The 27881-nt window shown below is 34.0% G+C and overlaps 2 protein-coding genes across 2 annotated transcripts in view; both read right to left on the bottom strand.

The window, feature by feature from the left end:
* EYS (eyes shut homolog) overlaps positions 1–27881 on the bottom strand; it is a 2025572-nt gene that overhangs the window by 1911393 nt on the left and 86298 nt on the right.
* Positions 18083–19828, bottom strand: LOC105733077 (keratin, type II cytoskeletal 8). Its single transcript, XM_064360931.1, has one exon. The coding sequence runs from the start codon at positions 19762–19764 to the stop codon at positions 18319–18321; it is 1446 nt and encodes a 481-aa protein (XP_064217001.1). The 5' UTR covers positions 19765–19828; the 3' UTR covers positions 18083–18318.

Raw genomic sequence — 27881 nt, 5'->3', positions numbered from 1 at the left:
CTATATACGTGGATTTATCTTCCCACAAATACTATTTTTCAAACTGCTGTTGGATTCTAGTTGTGAATGAGAACCCACCTATAGTGAGAGTCAACGGTATTTATTGAAAATAATTTGCATATAAATGGATCTGCCCAGTTCGAACCATGTTATTCCAGGGTAAATGATATATCTGTTCCATGTTTGGAAACACATGGAGACAGAGGATTTATTTTTGCTTGTTTATATTTATGTGAGTGTGGGCTCACATTTATTTCCATTTGCTGATCCAGAAGATTCACAGAGGTTATGTTCTTCATCTTGCTATCCCAATGGTCAGGTCCAAGACTTTGTATTATCTGTTTCTCTTACTTTACTGACTTATAGAGGCTTCTGGTCCATGTTCCAATTTTGTGAACTTAATGATTCAAACTCTCTTGTTTATAGAAGTAACAAAAATCAGTGCTTGTTACTAGATATTCAGAAAAACATAAATTTTATATGTTTCTATTAAATTTAGAAGATCCTACTCTTTTTTTAGCATTAAAAAATACTGAATGTTCTTTCAGATAAAAATTTCGTCCAATGTAGGTTTACAGTGTCTTCCGGGTAAAAATATTTAGTGTCTCAGACACCTTTGCTTCTTTGTTTTTCTCTCCTTAAGATAGTGCCTATTCATAGGGGTGGTGTCAGGGGATGAATGAAACTTATTTTGTAAGGTTTCATGGTGGTAGGGAAAACAAACAAACGAAGGCCTTGAGTGTTATGTCCTCAGATTTCTACAGTTTCCAAAGTAATATCTTAGAATTGGTTATGTGCTACTGACATCCGTTACGGATCACTGCTGATGCTATATCAAGTGTGAGTCTCTCCTCTCAGAAAGAACATAAAGGTGATCATGGGCTCACTTGGCTTCACCTCAGCTTCCACTGCACCTGTCACTTAATGAGGTCTGGCTATCATCTCATTTTCCTTCATCTGAGGGTAGCAGGTAGTTATTCCTAACACTTTGTGCCAAGACCTCTGACTTCACAGAGTGCTCCCATCAGCCCCTTGGTAAATTCTGAGTCCTGTTTAACTCTGGGATCAAGGGTAGTTCCAAAAAGCTGCAACTTAGGGCCTTTTTCCCCTGACCTGTTGCACTGCTAAATAATTATAGCTGAGTCCCTAGAGGTTCAAGTAAACCTTCAAGAGGAACCTCATCCCAGACTCCTGGACTATGGGCAAGAGTTTTCTGCTCGTTGTTATTCCTACAATATATGTAACAAACCTCATGGATATATATGGCTCTTACCTTCTTATATAGTCCTAAATTAAATGTCAACTAGTAAGTGTCTGTGATATGATCTTAATATTCCCTCCATCTTTATTCTCAAGCAAATGAAAGCTATACAATAACGTAGGAAGGTACTCAGAAATGCAAATGATGAAAGCATATTGTCCTCTCATGTACATGAAAACAAGTTCCTTGTAATTTACATGCGTTTCGTAATTACATGTGTTTTGGAAGAGCCAAATCCCAATCAGGAGAGGAAGTCGGCACCTATTTTCTAGCACTAAAGATACTGTGAATTGAAATTGTACCCCTGATTTCAAAATTAAAACATAAAAAATTTTAGTAGTTATATAATTATGTTAATTGTAAGAAATTTGTTTCTAAAATATGACTCTGACAAAGATATACATAGGACACATAGTAACCAAAACAAGTGACAATTTTATCAGTACTATTATCTACCCTCATGGGCTATTCTATGGAATTCCTTTCCTTCTTGTTTTAGGTAAGCCATCAGGATATCTGTTTTGCAAAGAAAATAATGATACTGGGATTTTAATACAACTCATGTCACTTAGTCATGTCTGTTTGTATATATGAATTATTCTTTTTAAAATTTTCGTTTAGGCCTAACGATAGATTAAAAATATATCTACAAAATGTGATGCAGACACGAAATGAGCATGTACTGTTGGAAAAGTGGAACAGATGGACTTGCTGGACACAGGGTTGCCACAAACTTTCAATTTGTAAAAAATGTAATATATATGAAATGCAATAAAGTGAAGTCCAATTAAAAAAATACAAGTTGCTAAATACAAATTGCTTATTATGAATATTAGTTAAGTTATGCAGAATTTATAGATTCATGCTCCAATTTAAAATTAGGTAGCTTACATAGGGGCATTTATATTGTTTCATGGAAGCAAGTTTATTAGTGCTTTCCTTTCAAGCATAGCCTAAATACATTAAGATTATATACATTAAGGTTAATTTGTGATTAGGTTTAATTCCAGAGGTGCATACAATTAACTATATCTTTTCATTTGGAAAAAATTATAACAATAGAAAAATAACAAGTCTAATAATAGCTACAAAGAAACCATATGAGATTAGAAATATGAAACCTTATATAAATCTCTCTTATCAGTCCCCATACAATTGTCTGAATCCCTATGGCTACAGTCAATTATGCTTCCCCGCTGCCCCCACCCACCCAAAGAGATACCAGCACCAACAAGAGAACAGTTTGTTCTGCCTCTTGCAGTCATTTTTGTGACTATCTCAAAATACTGATAATAAGAAATGGGTCCAGTCAATGCATATGATGGATGCTAATTCTATCTAGGACACAATATTAACCTTTTTCACTGTCAGCATGTCAAATACTAGAGATCTAAGATGGAATAATAGCTTGAAATGAATTTGTCCAGGAAATAAAAATAGAACTGATAGTTAATATTTCTCAAAACACAAATTAGTAAAAGCTGCAGCTGTTTCAAGAAGTGAATATGTGGGAAAATGTCAAGTGTGAAATATTTTTCTTTCTTGACCAATTAAAAGTAATAAGTCAAATTTGAGAACAATAGTGTAGGAAACAGTGGCAGTTTTTAAACTTTCTACTATAAAAATACCAAAACATATAATTAATTTTGAAATTTTGCTTAATTAAACACAAATACTTATCTGTTGTATTTTGCTTTCATAGTGGGCTTATAATGTTGATATGAAGAAAATAATAATAGCTTTGTTGTTACAGCCTGTGGAACAAAGCATGAGAAAAATATCTAGACATCTCATCTCTCATTGGTCTGGGTCTATCACAGCGTGGATGCATAATTTTGGTATCAAACTGAATGTATATTTTTAAGGATATAATTACATGTTTCTTGGGGAAGTTTAACAATTTAAAGTATTTTGTCAATGTTTTATTTTTTCCATTTCTCCAAAACTTAAAATTAAGTAGCGAGTCACTGATTCAACAAGATGTACACAAAAATATGTCTACTAGTATAAATTATGAAAGTGACACTATAGAACTCTCATTATTAATGTTATTGGGTTATAATAGAAACATGTGTAATACATGTAAAAATGTATAAAACATTTTCAAGTTGGGTTATAAAAATGTGTCTTGCTCATGAAATTTATTTTAATGTTTTACTAAATTTGATTAGTTGAAGCTTTATAAGTAAACATTAATGAATTAAATAATGTATACTTCAATAAATGTTTTTGCTCTATACATCTTATGCTATGGAAAAATATTTATCCATTATTTCCACATATATTTATTGAGCTTTGCAATATGGCAGACACTGTTTTTGGAAGCAAGAACACATAAATAAACAAAAACATTCTAAATTTTGGCCTTCGTGGTACTTATGCCCATGTTGTATATATTAAAAAGAAAGACAAAAACTATTTTTGTGGCATTTGCAGTCTGTGGTTAACCAGACAATAAACTACTCACACAAATCAACAGGGGAAGCACAGGTTGTAAAAATCTGAATGAAAAGAGTAATGTGATACAGAATAATGTGTGAAGGCCCACTTTAGGGAAAAGACAGGGAAACCTTTTTGAACCGATAACTCCATGACATGAAATCTTTTGAAGTGATAACTCCATGACATGACACACTTAAGTTTGCCTAAAACAGTTTTAATTTACACTTGTCCTAACAGTTTGTCAGAGTAGCCTTTGTTTCACTCAAATATTTAGGAGAATGACTAAGGTAGAGTAGAACACTGATCTGTAAACATTGAAGCAGCTTTGGTAAGGGATGGCTTTGACTGGGTTTAGGGTGACAGTAATTGAGCTCCAGAAATGTGGATATACTTGATACAAATACTCTAAATCATCTTCTTTTTCATTCATGTATTTAATTCACTCATCTATTCATAAAGAATAGCATTCAAGACTCAGAAGTTCAAATAACAGAATGATATAACACTTCCTGCTTTTGGGGCTTACAGCCCATTTGAAAGGGACAGACATATAAACACATGCATATAACGTATGGCTACAGGAATCATAGTGTAATTGCCAATAGGTAAGTGGATCACCAAGGAAAGAGAGGTGAATTCCAAATATATACAAATACAAAAATGATTCACAGAGTAATGGACCCTGGACTTGAGATTTAGAAGGGAATGATGGTCATTTGGCAATTGGGATAATATCTCTGTAGGTTTATGAGGTCCTAACTTTGGTGAATGAAAACTAAAATTTGCCATCATAAATTGCTTATGTTTTTCTGTAGAAAAATATTTTCATAATTTCATCTATTAATATTTCTTTGAACTCCATGTTACCGGAGAAGGCAATCTATTTTAAAATGAAAACAATAAAGGCTTAATATGTTAACCTGGAAACACTTTATAATATATATCACATTGAAGAGTGCCAACATAAATACTCGTTCAATTATTTTAAACTTGAGCTTTATAATCCGTTTTTTCTTTTTTTTTTTTTTGTAAACCCCAGAGCTTTCCTAATGAGCATTACAAAAAATCTTCTAAATAAGACAAATATATTTTAGCCTTCTATTCCTTTTTTTTCCATCAGTGCTTTCAAAGAAATTTCTGAGCACAAAATGTTGAATAAAATTATTTTAGCAGGTTACGCTTTGTTCTGGTACTTGATATGTCACAATTAAAAATAAAACTACTCATGTTTGTTTCAAAAAGCAAGGAGAAAAATTGTCATATAGAATGTTACCTGTAAACTTTATCTTCGTTCAAGTTTTAGATTTTTCCTTTACTTTTTTTTCTGCTCAGGTACTTACACGTGAATTAAAATTGTACTTTTTAAGAAACAGATGCAGGAAAAATTGGACTACTGACTTATTATGCCCTCAAAGTCTCCTCTCAACAAACACCATATTTCCAGTTTTCTCTTCCATAGTTTGGTTGGAATTGCTTCTGTTTGGATTAATAGCCATGAACAATGTGTTTGTTCTGCCCTCTTTTTTAAATATGGAGGGAGTTGATGCGGCTACTTATTGATTATTGCTCTCAGCTTTGCTATAGAACAGGAAGAATTTCATTCAATATATGATCACATTTGAATTAGATATCAGAAGACTAATTTTACAATGTTGATGTGTGGGCCATTCTAGGGAAGACTCAAAACACAGAAAACATAAAAGGGAAAATTCACTCAATTAATTACATTTAAAAATTTACATAACAATGCATTAAAGAATCCAAAAAGGAAAAGTAAAGTCATGAAATCCAAACTATCCACATGTTTACATAACATTTGTCAAAACTTGGAATGTACACTTAAGGTTTGTTCATTTTATTATATGTATATTTTATGTTAAAATCAACAGATTTTATCTCTAGTTAATGATATTTGTAATATGGCATTTAAGAGAAAGTATACTGATCCATCAAATTATTTTAAATTGCATCCAAAAATAATGTAGAATAATATATGGATAAGATGAAGGAAACATAGATTGATTTGTGTCACAAGTTTAAAAGAATGTTAGTGGTAGAATCTAAGTGGTAGATCAGTGATGTTCATTGTAAAAGACCTTTAACTTTACTGCACTTTTTGTTTGTTTATTTAGAGAGAGGGTCTTGCTCTGTCACACAGGTTGGTGTGCAGTGGCACAATCATGACTCACTGCAGCCTCAATTTCCCAGGCTCAAGCTATTCTCCCACCTTAGTTTCCTGAGTAGCTGGAACTAAACGTGTACCCCACCATGCCCAGCTTATTATTTATTTATTTACTTATTTTTTTGAGATGGGGGGTCTTACTATTTTTTCCTGGCTGGTCTTGAACTCCTGGACTCAACCAATCCTCCTGCCTTGGCCTCCCAAGTTACTGAGATTACAGGCATGAGTCACCACACCTGGCTTTCACTGCACAATTGAAATTTTATAATAAAATGTTGAAAAATTCTACTTGATCTCAAATAATATAATGCAATTGAATACTAATTAAAAATTGCATTGATGCGAATATTAAAAAATTTAAAAGAAACACACAAGTGAACAAAACATATATGAAAAAATATATAACTTCATTGTTAATTACATAAATTAAAATTAAAATATTTATTCTCATAAAGAATAAATTATAATACACCAGGTTTTTTAGGGTGAGGGTGTTGAGAGTTATATATAAGATCTACGTATATGTAAACTGGTACAGCCTTTTAGAAATACTCCTTTCGAATATGTGTCTAATAAATTTAATGACATTACCTTTGATTCAGCAATTCAAATTTTAGGACTATATTTTCATAAAATATTCTTAGAGTAGATCAAAGTTATATATATATATAAATATATATATATATCCATAAGTTTATAGTTATCAAACTGAAAGTATATAACCTACATATTTAACAAAATTATTTGATAAAATATATTTGGTATAAATAATAAAATAAAATTGTATGATTTCATTGAAAACACTAATATAGACATAAAAGGACATACACACTTTTTTGAGTGAAAAGGGCAAGCTATGAAAAATTGTGTTGAACACATATGTGTGTGTATGTATAATGTATGCATAATATAATAAATGTCCGAAAATGTGGGGTAAAATAAAATTGCTATCTCTGGAAATGCTGTAGGATGGTCAATGCTTACTTTCCTTTTATACATTTCCTTTAACACATTTCAGTATGTTTAAAAGTAAAAAAAAAAAAAATTTACAGATAAAAACTTGAGGAAATATCTCCCATCAGATACAATAAATAATTAATATTCTTAGTGTACTGAGTTCTCACAATTAAAAAACTACCAACATCGGCAAATTTTTAAAAACAATATTTTTTACATGGAAAATTGGTAGGCTCTATGAAATACAGAGAATAAGAAATACAGAGTATTTCTTACCTTCCACATATTTAGAACCAGCATTCAAACATACTTTAAAAAATATGTTTAGGAAGGTAAGTATTTCTTACCTCCCACATATTTAGAACCAGCATTCAAACATACTTTTAAAAATATGTTTAGGTAAGGTAAGTATTTAGAAATATGTTTAGGAAGGTAAGTATTTCTTACCTCCTCACATATTTAGAACCAGCATTCAAACATACTTTTAAAAATATGTTTAGCCACTCTAAATATACATTAATATTCTATACAGACAGGTGTGGAAATGATCAAAGTAAAACTATTGCTTTATATTTACTTATTATACATTCCAAGCTATACCAAGATGTATGTAAAATATAATTCTAAAGAAAGCATACAAGTTTATATGAATAAAATTTTCCTAAAATGAAATTCTAAAATAAATTTGTTAAATTTTGTTTTTTGAAAAGGACTTTAAATACCATTTAGATGATATCATTTATGAATTTGAAGAAGAAGATATATCTCCTTTGACTGTAGCACCATTCTGCCCAATTAGATCAATTCTGGACATTGACCATGGTAATTAATTACTCTTAACCTTCAGGGTGATGCACAACTCAAATATGGAAAACTGAATTTCTATAACAAATACAACTGGCTTTACAACTTCTGAACCATTTAAGACATTGAAAATTATTTCAATGAAAAGTATAAGTTAAAGTTACTCACTCAAAATTTTAATCACATGGACTATTCTTCTGTATCCAAACATCAATTGAACAATCTTAAAGCTAGAAATGTAACCATAGACAAATATAAGTAAAAAAGAGAAGTTTCTGGGCTTACTTTTCTCTATTATCTGAGTTGAATTAGTGTCTTCCAAAGTATTTTTTAGCAATTTTGAATTTACTGATAACTTTAATGAATGAAGAAATAATAATGGGATATAATGTCTTAAGAAGGAATGAGTAAAATTTACAGTGATCTAATTTAAGAACCATGAGTACATATTAGATATTCAGTAATGACAACTGAATAAGTAATAAAAATGATCTCAGCAAATATACTTAATTTAGATATAGTGACATAATTTCTTGTGAAACTTTTGAAGTTAATGTTTTGAGGGAACTTTAAACTCTGTCTCAACCACTTGCAATTTAATTAATTAGCTATCAGGCATCAGTGATATTCAAACTTGCCTCCAGAATCTCATTTATGAGATTCACCCTGGAACACATTTTTAGTTTGTCATAAAAATTGTCACTCAGCACAAAATTGGCAAGGCGAAACAGTGGCTTTAAATTTGTTTTCCTTTCTATTCACTTTTTTAAAAATACTGTCACATCTGACAGAAACCATAGTAACTTCTCTCTAAAGTTATTCTCAACTTTTTTACCCTTTGTGCTCTTGACAACTTTTCTGCAAATTTCATTGTAACAGAACCAATACAACTAATAAGACTCCTGCTGTAACTTTCCTCACACCTTCTACTTATTTTTGTCTGTTTATTAAAACAGCACTTTTTATAATAGAGTCACCCTAGTCACCCTATGATATTACTGTTTCTTTTTATTACATTTTGAAAAATAATTAGATTTTTAAGAGGTATATTTAATTAAAATCATCTTACATTTATTTTGCATACCTTCAAATATGCATTATGTGAGATAATTAATCTGTTTGAATATGGTTGAACAAAATTTGTGCTTTAAAGTTCATCAGAAAGAATGGAGTGAAAATCAATGATGTTTAAAACCACACACATACATTATGCAGAATTTTCTCCTCTCAGAATTGATATTCACAGTAATAAAATGCCACTCTTCCCATTTAGTTGGAAAATGTAGTTGTTAGAAAATTACGTTTCAACTTATGGGTCAATCTCTACACAGAAAAGCAAATTAGTTTTCCCTGGAATGTGAGAAAGCAGCAAAAGTAAAACACTTTAAAATTATACGTTAATATTCATATTTTATATTTTTATATTTACCTTGCTAAAGAATAAGAATATATTACACTGTTCTTAAAAATTATTGATTTTGTGGAAGAAATACATTCAGCAATCCTTAGGATGATATAATTATGTGTTGCTTAATTATGGGGATACATTCTGAGAAATGTGTCATTAGGTAATTCTGTTATTGTGTGAACTTCACAGAGTGGACTTACACAAACCTAAATGGGATAGCCTCTTACACACCTAGGCTACGTGCTATAGCCTATTGCTCCTAGGCTACAAATATGTATGGGATGTTACTGTACTAAATACTGGAAGCAAAAGTATCACATTGTAAGTATTTTAATATAAACATGAAAAGGCACAATAAAATACAGTTCAAAAGACTTAGAATGGTACACTGTATAAGGCACTTGCCTCAAATAGAGTTTGCAGGACTGAAAGTTGCTGTGGGCGAGTCAGTGAGTGAATGCTGAGTGAATGCGAAGGCCTAGGACATTACACTACTGTACAATTTAGAAACACTGTATACTTAGACTATACTACATTTATTAAAAATATAAAAAAAATTTCTTTCTTCAATGATAACTCACCATAACATTCTAGGTTTATTGACTTTTTAATGTTTTTAACTCTTTGACTTTTCTGCAATTAAACTTAGGTTAAAATATAAAAACATTGCACAACTGTACAAAAATAAGTTCTTGCTTTATATCCTTACTATAGAAGCTTTTTCCTTTATATCCTTATTATATAAAAATATATCATTAAACTAAAAATATTTATAGTTTCTAAACTTTTTTGAAAGTATTTTTTGTTTCTGTTTATTTTTATTTTTCAAATTATACTTTAAATTCTGGGGTACATGTGCAGAAAATGCAGGTTTGTTACATAGGTATACACATGCCATGGTAGTTTGCTGCCTCCATCACCCAGTCATCTACATTAGGTATTTCTCCTAATGCTATCCCTCCCCAGTCCCCAACCCCCTTCTATCCCTCCCCTAACCACCTATGCCCCAACAGGCTGTGGTGTGTGATGTTCCCCTCCCTGTGTCCGTGTGTTCTCATTGTTCAACACTCACTTATGTGTGAGAACATGCGGTGTTCGGTTTTCTGTTCTTGTGTCAGTTTGCTGAGAATGATGGTTTCCAGCTTTATCCATGTCCTTGCAAAGGACATGAACTCATCCTTTTTTATGGCTGCATAAAAACTAAGATACAAACACACATATTAGTCTATGCCTACACTGTGTCAAGATCATCAATATCACTAACTTTCACCTCCACATTTTGTCCCAATGAAAGGTCTTCAGAGGAAGTAACACATGGAGCTGTTACCTCCTATGATAACAGTGTCCTCTTCTGGAATACCTCCTGAAGGGCCTACCTGAGGCTGTTTTACAGTTAACTTTTTTAATAAGTAGAAAGAATACACTCTAAATAAATGATAAAAATGTAATAGTAAATACGTAAATTAACAACATAATCTTTTATTATAAAGCAGCACATAATTGTATTTGCTGATATGTTTGTATGACTGGCAGAGCAGTAGGTTTGTTTTCACCATCGTCACCACAAACCAGTGAGTAATGCATTGTACTACATTACCACAACTACCATAAATGTTGTTCAATCATTTAGATACATTTTTATTTTTATATTTTCCTATTATGATACTTTTAAGTTTCTGGAGCTGTAAATTCTAGACTTTCCACTTCTCTTTGTAAAGAGGACGATTTATTCATTGTAAATATTCTAACCTATGTGCCATAACTACATGGACACATTCTATATATAAAGTGAATTATTTCTATCCAAATTTGACATATCTCCTCTGTTCCTGACTATATTTCAAAGTCTTCCTAGCTGTACTTTATTTAAAACTTCTATAACTTTTCTAGTTTTAGTAAGGGATTAATTTTCACAGAATAATTATGATGCTTGCAATATTCAGCTTCCTTTTGATCAAAGCCAATTTTAATTCTATTTACTCACAAGCATACTAATTACTTTTTAAATATCATGTTTATAATAATCAAAATATCTCTCTGTGTAACTTATTCTTTTTCCTAGCAAAAAGCTCATTAGCAGTCATAGGACTCAATAATGTTAATATTCCCAGGATGAATGATACAAAAGATTCATTATCATTATGCCACACTGGAATCATTGAACTGAATCATTTTATATGATTACAATTATCTTCCAAGCAATGTACTCATATAAATTTAACTAAATGCTTAAGTGGCCTGTTGACCCAAAGGGCACTATTAGTCTCTGGCTTGATAATTTAATATATTAATGGCTGGAAAATAATGCATACATTTTTATTGCAGACTTTTTATTATTTGAATCAAATAATCATGTGGGTATAACTAGAATATTGAAGAGAAAAAGCTTCCTTTCTTCTTGGCTACCCTTTCTTGCTATATACATGTCTTCTTCACTGATTATGATGAAGAATTGAGAGGATTCAACCTATATAAGTCCAATTTGTATATATCTGCTATTTAAAACTTTAAGCAGCCTGCTTCCAACCAGTTTTGGAGAAACTCTTTCTAACATAACACATTAAATGAACTATTTGAAAAGTCAGTCAATTTAAAGCATACTTTCAGTTTGAATATAATATGGTCACATAAGAAATACTATTTCTTATTTTCTCAGGAAATCTTAATTTACTTAGTTTTATGTTGTTTTCTTTTTTTAGATAAATTCCTTAAAGCCCTAAGTCATGATTAGCCGCAAAAGACTGTAAAGATTCAGAAATAAAATTATTTGATTGTAAAAATTATATGGACTGATCAGAGATAAGTATTATATTTACAAATTCCAATTTGTTTTGTTTCCTATTAGACACATAAAGTTGTGATAGTATGACATTTGTAATTTATAACAAAGTTTCTATACATTTACAGTAAGGTTCTCTGACATTGGCTGCACACAGCAATTACCCATAAAGCTTTAGAAAATACTAATAAATGGGCCTCAATTACTTCTGACTTAATTGTCCTAGGATGTTGCCTGGTCATCAGGATTGTTGAAAGATTCCCAAGCAGTTCTATTGTTGAGCCAAGCTTGGGGATATCAACAAAGACTAAAGTCTAAAGTGCAAACTAGACATTCCCTTTAAACTTGTCACATTTCTCAGAATTTATCTAGTAATACAGAAAACGTTATTTGCATATATAAACCATTTAAAATGGCCCTAACAAAACTTATTATCTTAACAATTTCACTAACAAATGCCAAAAGGAACACTCATAATGGTATAAAAATATATTAAATTATTTATACATAGCCAGCATTCTAAACAGTAACAGGATGGTAAAATAATTAATATAACTGTGCTTGGATTGGCATGTGTCTTTGAAAGTAAACCCTGTATGTCTATGTATATATGTATGATAAATAAGTATATGCATATATATGATATATATGTATTTCACATGACATATAATCCTAGAACATTACTATTTTAATCAAAGGATAATCTAGAGCTCATGAAATATGATGAACTGAACTTCCTTGATACTGATTTGGATTTTTGTAAGGTCCATCTGATTACTTAAAGAAAACACAGATTCTAAATTTATTATAAACTGATTAAATTAGATAACACTAAATTTACTATGAGCTAATTAAACAAATTCTTGCAAGTTATAAACTAAATTGTATTTATTAACTGCATTATGAATAAAAATATTTTCATAAACAAATTCCTAATCCTCTAAAAAATACTTTAAATATTTATGTTGGTGAGTTAACTAAGCAACAACTATACATCCTACAATATGAAATGTTAACATCATTTAATTTAAATATATTGTGGATAATGGTATTACATAATCACTCATTTTATAGTATTAATTATGAAAGCTTTCTTTTCATATATTTTATAGAAGGTTATAAATCTTTATTCTGGTGTGATATTTATTACAACTTTAAAAAAGTCAGTGATTTAATATAAATTAAAATAGTTTATATTAGTGGATTAGGGTAAAAATAGGATTGCTCATCATATTTTCACTCCTTTTAAATATTTTTTCTTTGCTTATCTTACTTTTTCTTGTTAGAAGTTCATCGATTGTTATCAAAAATATCAAAGCTGTTTAGGTATGAATTTTTCTTGAGCATTATAGTGTAAACAAGATAAATATATAAAGAAAATGACAATCTTAAAACTTAAATTACCTTTTTTACTAACCACCCCAGAAGTCTCTATAAATGAAATAACTACAGAGGCATCTCAGTTTATAGATGGTTTTTGCTTCAACTATTTCCATTGCACAGATATATACGTCTGTCTTATAACTTTCATTTCTTTACATTTCTTATGACTATAACAATACATGCAAAATCACATTACTTAATGTTGCAAGAAATCAGCATATTAAATTAGCAGTGCGTGTCCTACAATAGATGTTAAGAATATTGATCCAACTAATTTTATTATTTAATATGGTAGTGACTTCTCAACGGATAAGGTAAGAGACCTAGTTTCATTCTTTCTATGAATATTCTTCAAGCAATCTTGTCAGTAATTCACTGTTCATCATAGTAATTATAAACATAAAAAGGAAAAATATCTGTAGTGTGGGAAACCTGAATTTGAAGTATAATTTTAAGTCTGATACACTGGGTAAGATCATTTTTAAGTGGAAAAGAAATAGATAATGAACCCTGACATATTCTGTGTGTGAGCATTAGCAGGAATTCAAATACATGATCTGATCGCCAGCCAAACAGAACTTATTTAAATATGTGCACAAGTAAATGGGTTTACATGATTTAGGGTAATATTTTACAGGTACTAAAAGTTAGCAGATAAATTTGTCTTGACTGTAAGCCATGTGTACAACAAAATGTAAGGATCCAGGCAATTTGTTCAACTGAGTGTTGACTTTTTTCAATTATGACAAATTATGATAAAGTGGTTAAATCACACACTACCTTGGTCTTCACATAATATATGTTTTCAGTTGTAATTTGATTTTCTACTTTGATAACTTCAAACCTAATATATTTTCTGTTTTTCATTCAGATGGTTTATGGTTAATAGGCACAAATATTTAGATTATGAAAGAGCCTAAATTAATAAAGTTGGAAACTTTTGCATACTTTTCTTAAACAACTGAAAAAAAGAGCAATTTAGTAACTAAAGGCAACTTGGTGTCTATCAGCACAAAATTTAATTATTTGCAAAGTGCCAGATACATGGGATATACAATAGTACGTCTCTAAATTTTACTTTTTCATTTTCCTTATCTTTAGGTTTATGTTATTTCACAGATAATAACTACACTTTTCATAACTAGATCTGAAATCCTATATAAATGCAAACTGTGAGTGGTTTCTGGAGATATGGACACCGAAACAGATGGTGAAATGCTGAAAATTTAGACAATATAAAAATTACTCTTGCTACACTCTACTTCACCAAAATACACAGGACTAGCTAACAATTACAGTCAAATTAAAGAATCTTCTTGTCTGGAGTAAAAGCCTTCATTCATCTAATGTCTGTATATTTGGTAAAAATGGTAATATCTATGAATATCTCCAGAAAAGTTTGCCATCTAGCAATATCTATGCCTGTGAAATGATCTAGAATAACTTGTACTAACAAATTATACATGAGTTGGTTGTAGTCCAATGAGTGTCATGATTAATAAGAAAGTACAATAAACCATGTTCTCCATAGATGATTAATCGTCTCCAGAAAAATGTACATTTGTTATAAAATGCATAAAAATAAACTTGGTGAACTTAAAATGGATCTACATGAGGTTTATTCTACTTGGAAAGAAAAACATTCATATTATTGTATAGATAAAGTGGCTGCATCAATTACAGCAAATAAACGACAGTATTTGTTTTTGATTTGTCATGATTCTTAAACCCTTCTAGTGCAAAATGGTTAATGAAATACTTCTCAGCCTGCATTTATATGCCAGACTTTTAAATAAAATCTGTAAACATTCAAATACAATCTATGCATATTCTGTAGTAATCTTTAATTATTATCAGTAAAGATTGTATAATCTATGCATGTATGTTTATCTGTGCATGTACACACACTACAAAGGCTATTCCTTGCAAAATATGAGTTACGTTGTTTCTCATTGTTCATTATCTATTCAAAACCTCTGACTTGCCCCTATGCAGTGCAAAATCAAACAAAACTTTCTTTTTTTATTTTTTTATTGCATTTTAGGTTTTGGGGTACATGTGAAAAACATGCAAAGTTGTTGCATAGGTGCATACGTGGCAGTGTGATTTGCTGCCTCCCTCCCCCTCACCCATATCTGGCATTTCTCCCCATGCTATCCCTCCCCAACTCCCCACCCCCCCGGCTGTTCCCCCTCCCCCCCAACAGACCCCCGTGTATAGTGCTCCCCTCCCTGTGTCCATGTGTTCTCCTTGTTCAACACCCTCCTATGAGTGAGAACATGTGGTGTTTGGTTTTGTGTTCTTGTGTCAGTTTGCTGAGAATGATGGTTTCCAGGTTCATCCATGTCCCTACAAAGGACGCGAACTCCTCATTTTTAATGGCTGCATAATATTCCATGGTGTATATGTGCCACATTTTTCCTGTCCAGTCTATCATCGATGGGCATTTGGGTTGGTTCCAGGTCTTTGCTATTGTAAACTGTGCTGCAATGAACATTCGTGTGCATGTGTCCTTATAGTAGAACGATTTATAATCCTTTGGATATATGCCCAGTAATGGGATTGCTGGGTCAAATGGAATTTCTATTTCTAGGTCCTTGAGGAATCGCCACACTGTTTTCCACAGTGGTTGAACTAATTTACACTCCCACCAACAGTGTAAAAGTGTTCCTATTTCTCCACATCCTCTCCAGCATCTATTTTCTCCAAAATAGACAAATGGGACCTAATCAAACTCCACAGCTTCTGCACGGCAAAAGAAACAATCAATAGAGTGAATCGGCAACCAACAGAATGGGAAAAAATTTTTGCAGCCTACCCATCTGACAAAGGGCTGATATCCAGAATTTACAACGAGCTAAAAAAGATTTACAAGAAAAAAACAAACAAGCCCATTCAAAAATGGGCGAAGGATATGAACAGATACTTTACAAAAGAAGACATACAAGAGGCCAACAAACATATGAAAAAATGCTCATCATCACTGGTCATTAGAGAAATGCAAATCAAAACTACATTGAGATACCATCTCACGCCAGTTAGAATGGCGATCATTAAAAAACTTTCTATAATATACCTATGGCAAAATTCAGTCACCTTATTTGCTATTTCAAAAATCTGAAAAACATTGCTTAGAAACTTATCTGCCAGTAGACTGTTTAATTGAATTCAAATAATTATTGTGAAATAAATGTTGCAAATTACTTTGTTTCTTCATTTTTAATATTATAACTTTATTACTATTGATCAATACCTTGCTTGAGACAAAGTCTAGGGTATTTCGCAGTCTTCATCTTTTGAACAAGACTGGCAAGTAGTGGGTATTAAATGAGCATTGGCCAATTTAAATGAATACTCTGAGGAAAATAATTCATCCCAGTTACCCCAATATTCAAAACGGAGTTCATTATATGTATATATGTATATATAAACACATTTAGCAAATATATATATGTACTCTATATATTATCTATGTAGACATAAAGATAAATGATGTTTACTCTGCCACATTTTTACTGTCTTTTGGTTAATATGATTTATAATTTTTAGATTTTTTTTGAGATTAGATATATCTATTTTATTTTTTAGGCATGTTTTCCCCCAGGTCATCTCTACAAATGATTCTCAGATACAGTTACTTAGAAAAAAAAATCTCCAAATAGTATGAACATAAATTAATTTGATGTGATTTTCTGAGAACAAAATTGTTTCTGTATTAACATGTTAATACAGTAGCATCAAGTATTAAACATTTACTTGTACAGTTTTTCAGTTTTAAGTAAGTGATATTATTAAATTATATTTTTTAGTTTAATGGAAGGCTGATATCCTGTTTTTAAAGTTAGATTTTATTCAACATGTTTTACTCATTTTTTTCTGATATAATGACATTTTTCTAGTGGTAACAGTCATATAAAATGTTTCTGCTCTGTGAGTTTCTTCACTAATTCTTGTGTTTTAGTCTTCTCTGATTTTGTTTTAATTCACTCAGAATTATTTGTTCACTCTCTAGAAATTCATTACTCTTGTAAATATAATCAGACCACTGCTTAAGACAACTGATGTGTTAATCAACCTTGTTTGCTTCAAATAATGAACCTACAAGTTAGTTCAATTATAAGACTAATTTTACTGAGCAAGAGATTTTAATATGGCATTATTTTCCTATATGTTTTAGGAAGTAAACCTTCATTTTCTAATAAAACAAAGGAAAAAGAAACATGTATTTATCTTAGTTTAATATTTTTAATTTATTTGGTGACTGATCATTATGACAAATTAATATGTAGACACTTCTAAAAATATTATTATTTTCCTGGCTTATTTATACTAAATAAATATTGAACATGTGTATAAACATTAAAACAAATAAACAAAAATTAAACATCATAAGCAAAGTTACAACAAATCATTTCTAACATTAGGATATAGATTTTTTATGGAAAGGGAGAAACATTTTTATATAGTCTTTGATCTTTGGTTCAGGTGATTTTAAATAACTTTAATGTGCTTGTTTCTGCAGATATTAATTAAACATCAAGAATATTAGAAACCTATGTATAACTAAGAAATGTTGATATGGAGAAAAGGAGATTCTTTCACCTCTGGTCTATATATGATAGTAATTGATCAGGTTGATAATATAACAAGCACTTGTAAAGGAAACTACTAATTTACTTATGAGGGACTTAAAAATATGTAGCTTACTAGTGACATTCAGAATGCAGATTAATAGAGAAAAAAACGTGTTGTGACTTTAAAAACCATTCTATCACATATTTAATGATATCTGAATTAAAATTATATGAAGTTAGCAAGGCATATCCTATATAAGTTCATATGGTATTATTTATACTTTTTTTTTTTTTCCAAGCTAGCTGAGATTTTATTTTGGACCAAAAAAAAAGCAATTGAATTGTTTTGCAGCTGGAGGCATGGGCAAGGAGGGTCCCCAGGCAGTAAACTCCCCGAGGGTGGGCTGAGGACTAGGGCTGAGTGTCGGGTGGGTCTCCTGTTCCCTGTGCTCCCCTGCACAGCAGCCTCCCTCCCGGGCTCTGGGGCAGCCTCAGGAGGGGCAGGTTGGGAGGGGCTGTTGCAGCTGTTCACTTAGGCAGGATGTCAGAGGACTCGGACACCAGCCTCCCATCGCGGGTCTCAATCTTCTTCACAACCACAGCTTTGGTGGAGCTGGTGCGGCTGATGGAGCTGGAGCCCACGCCAGAGCCAAAGCTGGAGCCCAGGCCGTAGCTGAGGCCGGGGCTAGTGAGGCCCCCATAGGCAGAGCTCAGACCACCTGCATAGCCGCTGGTGGTCTTCGTGTGGATACTCATGTTCTGCATCCCGGACTCCAGCCGGCTCTCCTCGCCCTCCAGCAGCTTGCGGTATGTGGCAATCTCGATGTCCAGGGCCAGTTTGACGTTCATCAGCTCCTGGTACTCACGCAGCTGCCGTGCCATGTCCTGCTTGGCCCGCTGCAGGGCGGTCTCCAGCTCCTGCTGCTTGGCACGAGCATCCTTGAGTGCCAGCTCCCCACGCTGCTCAGCATCTGCAATGGCGGCCTCCAGGGAAGCCCTCTGGCCTTTGAGGCCCTCGATCTCAGCCTGGAGCCGGCTGATGTTCCGGTTCATCTCGGAGATCTCAGTCTTCGTACGCCGCAGGTCATCCCCGTGCTTCCCAGCCAGCATCTGCAGCTCCTCATATTTGATCTGGTATACGCTCTCCGCCTCAGCCCGGCTGCGATTGGCGATCTCCTCGTACTGCGCCTTGACCTCAGCAATGATGCTATCCATGTCCAGGGAGCGGCTGTTGTCCATGGACAGCACCACAGACGTGTCAGAGATCTGGGACTGCAGCTCCCGGATCTCCTCTTCATACAGCTGCCTGAGGAAGTTGATCTCGTCAGTCAGTCCTTCCAGGCGAGACTCCAGCTCTACCTTGTTCATGTAAGCTTCATCCACATCCTTCTTGATGAGGACAAATTCATTCTCCATCTCTGTACGCTTATTGATCTCTTCCTCATACTTGTTCTTGAAGTCCTCCACCAGCCCCTGCATGTTGCCAAGCTCCGCCTCCAGCTTCAGCTTCTCCTGGCCCAGCGTCTCCAGCTGCCGCCTCAGGTTGTTGATGTAGCTCTCAAACATGTTGTCCATGTTGCTCCGAGCCGTTTTCTGCTGCTGCAGGAGGCTCCACTTGGTCTCCAGCATCTTGTTCTGCTGCTCCAGGAACCGCACCTTGTCGATGAAGGAAGCAAACTTGTTGTTGAGGGTCTTGATCTGCTCCTTCTCCTGGGTACGCACGGCCTGGATGTTGGGGTCCACATCCATCTTAATGGGGTTCAGCAGGCTCTGGTTGATGGTGACTGCGGTGATGCCTCCCATGCCTAAGCCGCTGGCCCCAGCATAGCCTGCACCCAGGCCACCCCGGAAGCTACTGGTGCTCACTCGGGAGCTCAAGCGGGCACTGGGCCCACTCGTGAAGGAGCGGCTGCTGAAGGCCCCGGGGCCAGAGGTGGACACCTTGTAGGACTTCTGGGTCACCCTGATGGACATGGTGGAGGCAGGAGTGGAGGCAGGCGGGCTGAACCAGAGACAGATTCCAGAAGGAGCGGAGAAGCTGCTTCTTCTATTTATACTTTTTATTTTTAAATGTTTCCTTGATGTGTCTCTTTTACTGAGTTCTAATATTATGAATCACCAAATACAGATAATCATCAAATTCAATTAAGAGAAGTTAAGGGAATTAATCAACAGATGATTATAAAGCTGTGGTGTTATAGTGTCACTAATCTTTCCTTGTGGCAAATATTATTGCACATTATAGAAAAAAATAATAAAACTAAACAAAACTAAAAAAAGTAGTTCCCAAGTCTCCAAGCACAAGAGAGAAATGCCTATAAATTTAGCTGAATAACTTTACAGTTTATGTCAGCAATAAAGGGATATCTAAATGGGTACCAGAATGAGACAGAATTGTTTGTTCTTCTCAGCTGACTCTCTCTGGGGCTCACTCTTCCCCTGCATTGGTTAATCCATTGTTTTCTTCAAAGAGGTTGGAAACAGAGGAGAAACTTGGAGATGAGAAATTTTAACTTCATATTTTTCTTCTTTATTTCTACAGGCTACATTGAACACAGATGCTCTGTATCAGGTTACCTTTAACTTAGAGCACCAACTTAAATTGCCTTGAAATACACCAGCTTTTTATAACTTTTCTGATTTAGAGATTTCAAAATTACTTCTGCTATTAATCCAGTTTTCCTTAGACATGTTTTCCATTATGACTATATTATTATTATTAAAATGATAGTAGTAGCTACATTCCTTTATACATTATTTATTTGTACATACTTTGTATGTACTTTGTATAATTTTTCTTATTTGGATCTATACAAAAGTTTTTTGGATTTTATAATTAATATTTGCTAATTATTTTTCCTTGGAAAAATAAGGACAAATGTTTAGGACAACTGGTTTGGATTATTGCATTGGAAAAAAATGTACTTCAAAGCAGAATATGATTAAGATTGTTGCATTTTTTGAGTTAAAAGATCACATTTTTAATGAATATCTCTTACTACATAGGAACATAGGAATAACCTTTCTACTTTTTTTCTGGTTTTTTTTTTTCTCTTTTCTTTCTCTTTTTTTTTTGAGATGAGTTCTCACACTGTCACCCAGGCTGGAGTGCAGTTGTGTGATCTTGGTTCACTGCAACCTCCGCCTCCCGGGTTCCAGTGATTCTCCTGCCTCAGCCTCCAAAGTGACTGGGACTACAGGTATGCACCAACATGCCATGCCCAGCTTATTTTTGTATTTTTTATTAAAGATGGGGATTTCACCATATTGGCCAGGCTGGTCTCAAACTCCTGACCTCTTGATCTGCCCTCCTCAGCCTCCCAAAGTGCTGGGATTACAGGTGTGAGCCACCATGCCCAGGCTCTTTTTCTGGTCTTGAAATAGTATCTCTCAGTCACCCAGGCAGGAATGCAGTGGGGCAGCTACAGCTCACTGCAGCCTCAACCTCCCATTCAAGTGGTCTTCCCACATCACCCTTCCAAGTAACTGGAACTATAGGCATGCACAACACCACCCAGCTAATTTTTTAATTATTCATACAGGTAAGATCTGTCTACATTGCCCAGGCTGGTCTCAAAACCCTGGACTCAAGTGATTCTCCCACCTCAGTCTCCCAAACTGCTGAGACTGTAGGCCTGAGACACTGCACTTGGCCATCCTCATTTTCAAATACTTTAATTTGAGATATGAACAGACAAGCAGTAGACCTTACTTCTAATTACAGAATTGGGAGGAAAGAAAGAGTCTGAGCTCTGGGCATACAAGCTGATGCAGTTGATGTACAATGTCCTGCTGGATAATCTCCAAAGACTTGGCTATAATTTTCTCAATCTCCCTTTCTCATAGGAACTTGGTAGAAAGCAAGGGACAGCGAGGTCATCATCCAGGAGGAACTAACATGAAAAACACTTTGCAGATATATTATTATTTGAAAATCATTTGCCTTAATTTTTAAACCACCTATAGAAAATGAATGTTTATCCTTTGAAATAAACTACATTAAAATTTACTGCCGATATTTCAGGTGTCTTCAGCTCAAAATAATTTGGGTAATTTTTTAAAAAAATGTTTAAAATTAATTTATCTTTAAAGTACAGCTGAAAGGCATAACTTTTATGAATTTAAACTTGCAGATTTTTAGTATAGTATTATTGTGCCTGGGAGAAAGTTTAACAGGCATTCAGCAAAAACTTTTTGAAAAAAATAATTGAAGAGATAATAGGTTTTTGTGACAAATAGATATTCAATTTAGCCTGTATTTGCCATTTAATCAGTTCAGTTCAGGGTCTTGAGTCTGTACACTTGAATCATTGTTAAATAAACACGTAATTATTTTGTGAATTAAAAGTAATCTATGTACATTTTTTAGATGGTGTCTAACATGCAGTAGACATCCAATGAGTCATAAATGGTGCATAATGTTTACTTTTGGAATAGAGTGAGACAGAAGAGAATTGGTATCTCTCTCTCTCTCTCTGGTGTAACCTAGCATAGCTCACCTTTCTTGAACATAGACTCATGTTGACTGGGAAGCAAGGGAGTTATCACATGAAGAATGTTCTGCTTTCAGGAATTCATGCATACTATTCCTAAATTATTAACTACAGATAAGTATATTATAGATGAATGGACAGACAGATATCCTCAAACAGCAATTAAATTAGACATTACAATTTAATTCATTATCTCATATTACAGTTCAATAATTTGAGAAAATCTTTTCTAAAATAATGATATTAGACTTAGAAGAGACACATGTGTTGGCTATATAGAAATTTCAAACTTATACAAAAGCAAAAAAGTTCCCCTGATATCAGTATAAGAATGTAATGTTTATATTAAACCCCCTATTTTAAAATGACTTAGTACTGTGATTCACAGTTTCGTCTCCTTAATCTTCACACCCTTGATATTACACCTATGAATATGTCAGCTTACATGCTAAAAGAAACTTTGCAGAGGTGATGAAGGGTATGATGAGGAGACTATCCTGGCTTATCTCCACAGTTTCAGTCTAATCACTCTAGCCCTTAAAAGAGGAGAGCCTTTTGTAGCTGAATTCAGAAAGATGCTGTGATGGTTGATATTGAGGTCAGCTTGATTGGATCAAAGGATGCAAAGTATTGTTCCTGGGTGAGTCTGTGAGGGTGTTGCCAAAGGAGATTAACATTTGAGTCAGTGGACAGGGAGAGGCAGACCCACCCTCAATCTGGGTGGGCATCAACTAATCAGCTGCCAGCCCAGCTAGAATAAAGCAGGCAGGAGAAGATGGAAGAGCAGATTCGGAGTCATCCCGCCTCCATCTTTCTTCCGTGCTGAATGGTTCCTGCTCTCGAACATCGAACTCCGAGTTCTTCAGCTTTTGGACTCTTGGACTTAATGCCAGTGATATGTCAGGGGGTCTTGGGCCTTTGGCCACAGACTAAAGACTGCACTGTTGGCTTCCCTACTTTTCACGTTCTGGGACTTGGACTGGCCTTCTTGCTCCTCACCTGGCAGACAGCCTTGTGATCATGTCAATCAATTCTCCTTAATAAACTCCCCTTTACATATACATCTACACCTATTAGTTTTATTCCTCTACTGAGCCCTGAATGATACAGATACTCTGGAAAAAGGAGGGAGAAGAGAAATTCAAAGCCTGAGAAAATTTCAACCTAGAGGAAGAGGGCTGTCAGGCAAGGAAAGTGGGCCACCTCTGGAGGCTGAGAAGACCTCTAGCCAACTGTCAGTAGAAAAATAGGGACTTCAATCTCAAAATCAAAATGCACTGAATTCTGCCAGCCATCTGAGTGAGCAAGGACATAGATTATCTTAGATTCCCCCAAAAGGCATGGTACTCTGTCAACATCTCAACTTCTTCCTGGGGAGACCGGGAGCAGAGAAACTAGCTAAAATCACCAATTTCTAACCTCTGGAAACAGTGAGATAATCTATTTGTGCTGTTTTATTTCACTAAGTTTGTGGCAATTTGTTATTATAGCAATAGAAAACTAATGCAGGCATAATGGAGGATTCAGACAATTACAATTTTTTCCAGCTTTCATTTGCTCCCTTTTAGATCCTACCAATATGAGCAACAAAAACATGTTAATTTTGTGACTTTTCTCAGTTAACAAAAGGAAAGCTCTGGTGTGAAAATGTTAATATCATATATATTTTAGGCAAAAAGAGGTTGTAAAATATTCTCATATAATTATAATATACATATTTTCTATTTTTATGTTTACTGATTAAATGGAATTTTAAAAGTTTGAGTTAAGTTTCTGAAAATTAAACACGATTGCTTATATGCAAATTCAGAACTTGCATCATTAGTTGAAATCTATTTTGTTTTGTTTTAAATTTGAAATTACACTGACAATGATTTCCATTTAGCTCTGAAGCCATTAACCAAGACAAATTTCTCAAAAAAGGTTCTTAATGTAGTCCCTGAAGTTAAATGTAACAATTGTCTATCTAAAATTGCTCTTAGAATTCTACATCACAATAATCATTTGCAAATGTAATATTTTTCAGTTACCAAAACTATTTTACATTTATTGAACTTTCTTGTGGATGTTCTGAAATTGTTCCTTTTCTTCCTTTAATTGCAGATTTTTTAAATTTAGCTTCCAGATAATAGCTTCCAGGTAGCAATCATGGTCTCAATCACCGAAGCCTGTATAGTGATGCAGTCACTTAGTTCCTAAGAAGTTCCATAAGTATCTCCTGTACACATTTTGAACCTCCTAATCCATGATACAAAGCACTTATAGTTAGACTGTTCAGTCCTCGGAGACTGTTGAGGTCTGAAGTCTCACAGTGACTATTTGCTTCTTGTATTTGTGGCTCATCAAGTCACATAGTTCATGAAATTCATTTCTGGCTCAGACCTTGCCATATTTAGGAGCTAAAACAGAGTCACTACCTAGAGTTTGATTGAATTCTAAGGCCAAAATCATAGTCTTTGTTTTCCTGTTGTTGTTATTGTTGCTATCTTTTATATGCATTTAGTAATCTCATATCACTGGGAGTCTAGAATGTCCAAAAGGCTAGACGATGTACTGTGGAACTCACATTACACCTTTGATAAGGGTGAGAATCTATATAGGGATAGACACAATGAATAAAGTAAACCTTAATCCACTCCCTGTATAATTGAATATGTGTTAAACAAACACAATTTTTTTAAATTAAAGCTCCTCTGATCATTGAAATCAATTGTATTTGTACACCTAAAACAAGCCATGAACCAAATAAGGAGTAGATTAGAATACAGGACAGGGATGGAGTAAGGAGGTCAAAAGTGAGAAATGGCTAATTTACAAAAGAACAAACATAAATATAGTAACAAATATCCCAGGCTCAAAGTTGTGATCAATAATAATAATAATGATCATAGATATATAATGCTTATGTGTGTGCTAAGCAGTGTTTTATGTATTGTATGGACTCATAAGAACAGAGAGCCCCTGGCTCACTGGCAATGGGCATAGTATGTAAAACAAAACAAAACAAAAAGCAACAAAAAAAACCCTTCTTGTTAATAATCAATATATTTCAGGTTTTCTTTTTTTCTTTCAGACTGCCTTTTTTTCTCTTTTTCTTTCTCTTTCCCTTCCCTTCCTTTCCGTTCCGTTCGTTCCCTTCCCATCCCTTTCCTCCCCTCACATCCTCTCTTCGCCTTCCTTTCCCTTCCCTTTCCCAGTTTATCTTCATATAAATATTCATTACCTGAAATTGGTGCTACTGTAACAATGACAATAAAATGCATAGTATTTACTTTAAGGCTGAGCAGTAAACAGAAAGGTAACTTTTACTGGAGGCTGCAGGAATGGCAGTTTTTACCCAGTTAAACATAAAACTGTCATTTCTGATACCATGAAAGACAGAAAATATCCAAGTGAACCTATAGCTTTTGGTCAAAAGTTGAAAAAATTTATACTAATAGCAAGGAGAGTTTCTGATGGTTGCATTTGTAATGATATTATTGGAAAGAATTGAGCTTGGAAATAATTCAATGATTTTCATGTAAAAATATGATGTCATTGTTTAGAATTTTAGGGGTGTGGAGGGTTGAAACAGACTTTTTTAACCACAAACAGTAAAAAAACAAAATTGAGGAATGATTTGACCAGCAAAAGTTAATCAAAACTCAGATTCACGGTAAAGTCAATGGTGTGGGGTGTGACTATCACGCTCACTGTTAAAACTATACAGCAGTTAAGATGATGCTCAATCCTTTCAGTTGAACAAATAGTGCAAGGAAATGAGAGTGATGATGAGGCTGTTCTACAGAATCCTGGCAGGATCACGGTAACCAAAATTAAATCTAAAGGGAGAGTCATATCATTAAAAGAAGGGTAAGTTTGATAACCAGAAGTTACTGGAATCACACAGACACACAGACACACACACACACACACACAAGACTTGCATGTTTAAGGGGGTTGTTCTGAGGATGTCCTCACGGGGTTAATGAGAATTCTGAACAGAAATATAGTTACAAGTAATTATTAATCAGGCTGCAATTTTACCCATTTTTTTGTAACCAAAAGGCAAAGTCACTATAAACTGATCATTTACATGCCCAATGTTCTTATAGGTAGGATCTCTGAAGTTCGAATCATAAGACTTTTGTTTAAGAGTTCTGAATTCCAGCAGAACAGCTGATGCCAACAAGTTCAAAAACCCCATATGAGAACCAAATTAGCATGAGAATAGTTTCTTCTTCTCCCTGTCTTTTGCCTGCACCCTGCGCTCTTCAATAAATCAACAATCCCTGCATATCAGTCCACTCCAAAACCTTAAAAACCCTAGCCCCAAACTCCTCAAAAAGATAGATTTTAGGTTTCCTTCTCTTTTTGTTTGGCAGCCCTCAAAACCCCAAAAAAGGTTTAATTAAACAAACCTTTGTTTGGTTTAATTAAACCTCTTTCTCTGCTGCAACCTGATGTCTGAACCTTCTGAGGCTATAGTTCCACTAAGTAATTCACATCTCTAGACCAAAAAAAAAAAAAAAAAAAAAAAAGACCTCAATATTCTAAAGATGTAAAACAAGGCTATAAAAACATCCTGCACAGCCTCCAGAAAAGACAAATTCTCAAATTCCCTCTTTTAGTGAAGACAAGAAGAATAATAAAAAGTTAAAAGATTCCCAGAGGTCAATCCGTGGATGATGGAGAACAGGGTACAGTATTGTATTGCTAATCACAGGAAGTAAAATTAGGGTCTAATCAAGGAATCCACATCCAGTTTAAAAGCACCGCATAAATTTCACACAGCTGGATTTCAGAACTGCTGCTGACCAATGACTATCATATCTCCTGTTCTTCCCATATCAATAAGGTCATTGTGGTTGTCTTGCATCTGTTCACTATTGAATATCTTGGGGAAAGGGGATCATGGACACTTAGATCACTAGGAATCACATCCAGACTTCATGTAGAGACTATCACATTACCTAGATTTCTGGATTTTAGTTAGATACTACGATTGCTTGGGACTTTGTGTTCCCTCCCCGGGAAAGCAAGAGAAGTAAACAGTTGCATGTTATAAAATGTCTTCTCCATTAACATTTTCTTGATAGAACATTTTTCTGCTTTTTATATGCAAACTTAGAACTTATATATTTCCCAATGTAAAGTTTCTTTTTCTTCTGTTTTTGAGTTGGAGTCTTGCCCATGCTGGAGTGTAGTGACATGATCTCGGCTCACTGCAAACTCTGCCTCCCAGGTTCAAGGAATTCCCTGCCTCAGCCTCCTACGTAGCTGATATTATAGCTACCCACCGCCACATCCAGCTAATTTTTGTATTTTTAGTAGAGACGGGGTTTCACCATTTTGGCCAGGCTGGTCTTGAACTCCTGACCTCATGATCCACCCACCTCGGCCTCCCAAAGTGCTGGGATTACAGGTGTGAGCCACCGTGCCTGGCCTCAATGTAAAGTTGTTGACCAATATTTATCTAAAAATATGTCAAAAACTCCATAGCAATATTTTAACAAAAACAGTATATGTGAAAGTTTCATGTTGCATAACAATTGCATTTGACAGAACTTCTAAATCATATGCAAATATTCTGAAAACTTGTAGAATATTGACAAAAGA

This window comes from Aotus nancymaae, unplaced genomic scaffold (assembly GCF_030222135.1).
Source record: "Aotus nancymaae isolate 86718 unplaced genomic scaffold, 86718_ANA_hifiasm-v0.15.2.pri h1tg000040l, whole genome shotgun sequence".
Classification (NCBI taxonomy): Eukaryota; Metazoa; Chordata; class Mammalia; order Primates; family Aotidae; genus Aotus; species Aotus nancymaae.
This window is presented reverse-complemented; position numbering and strand designations above follow the sequence as displayed.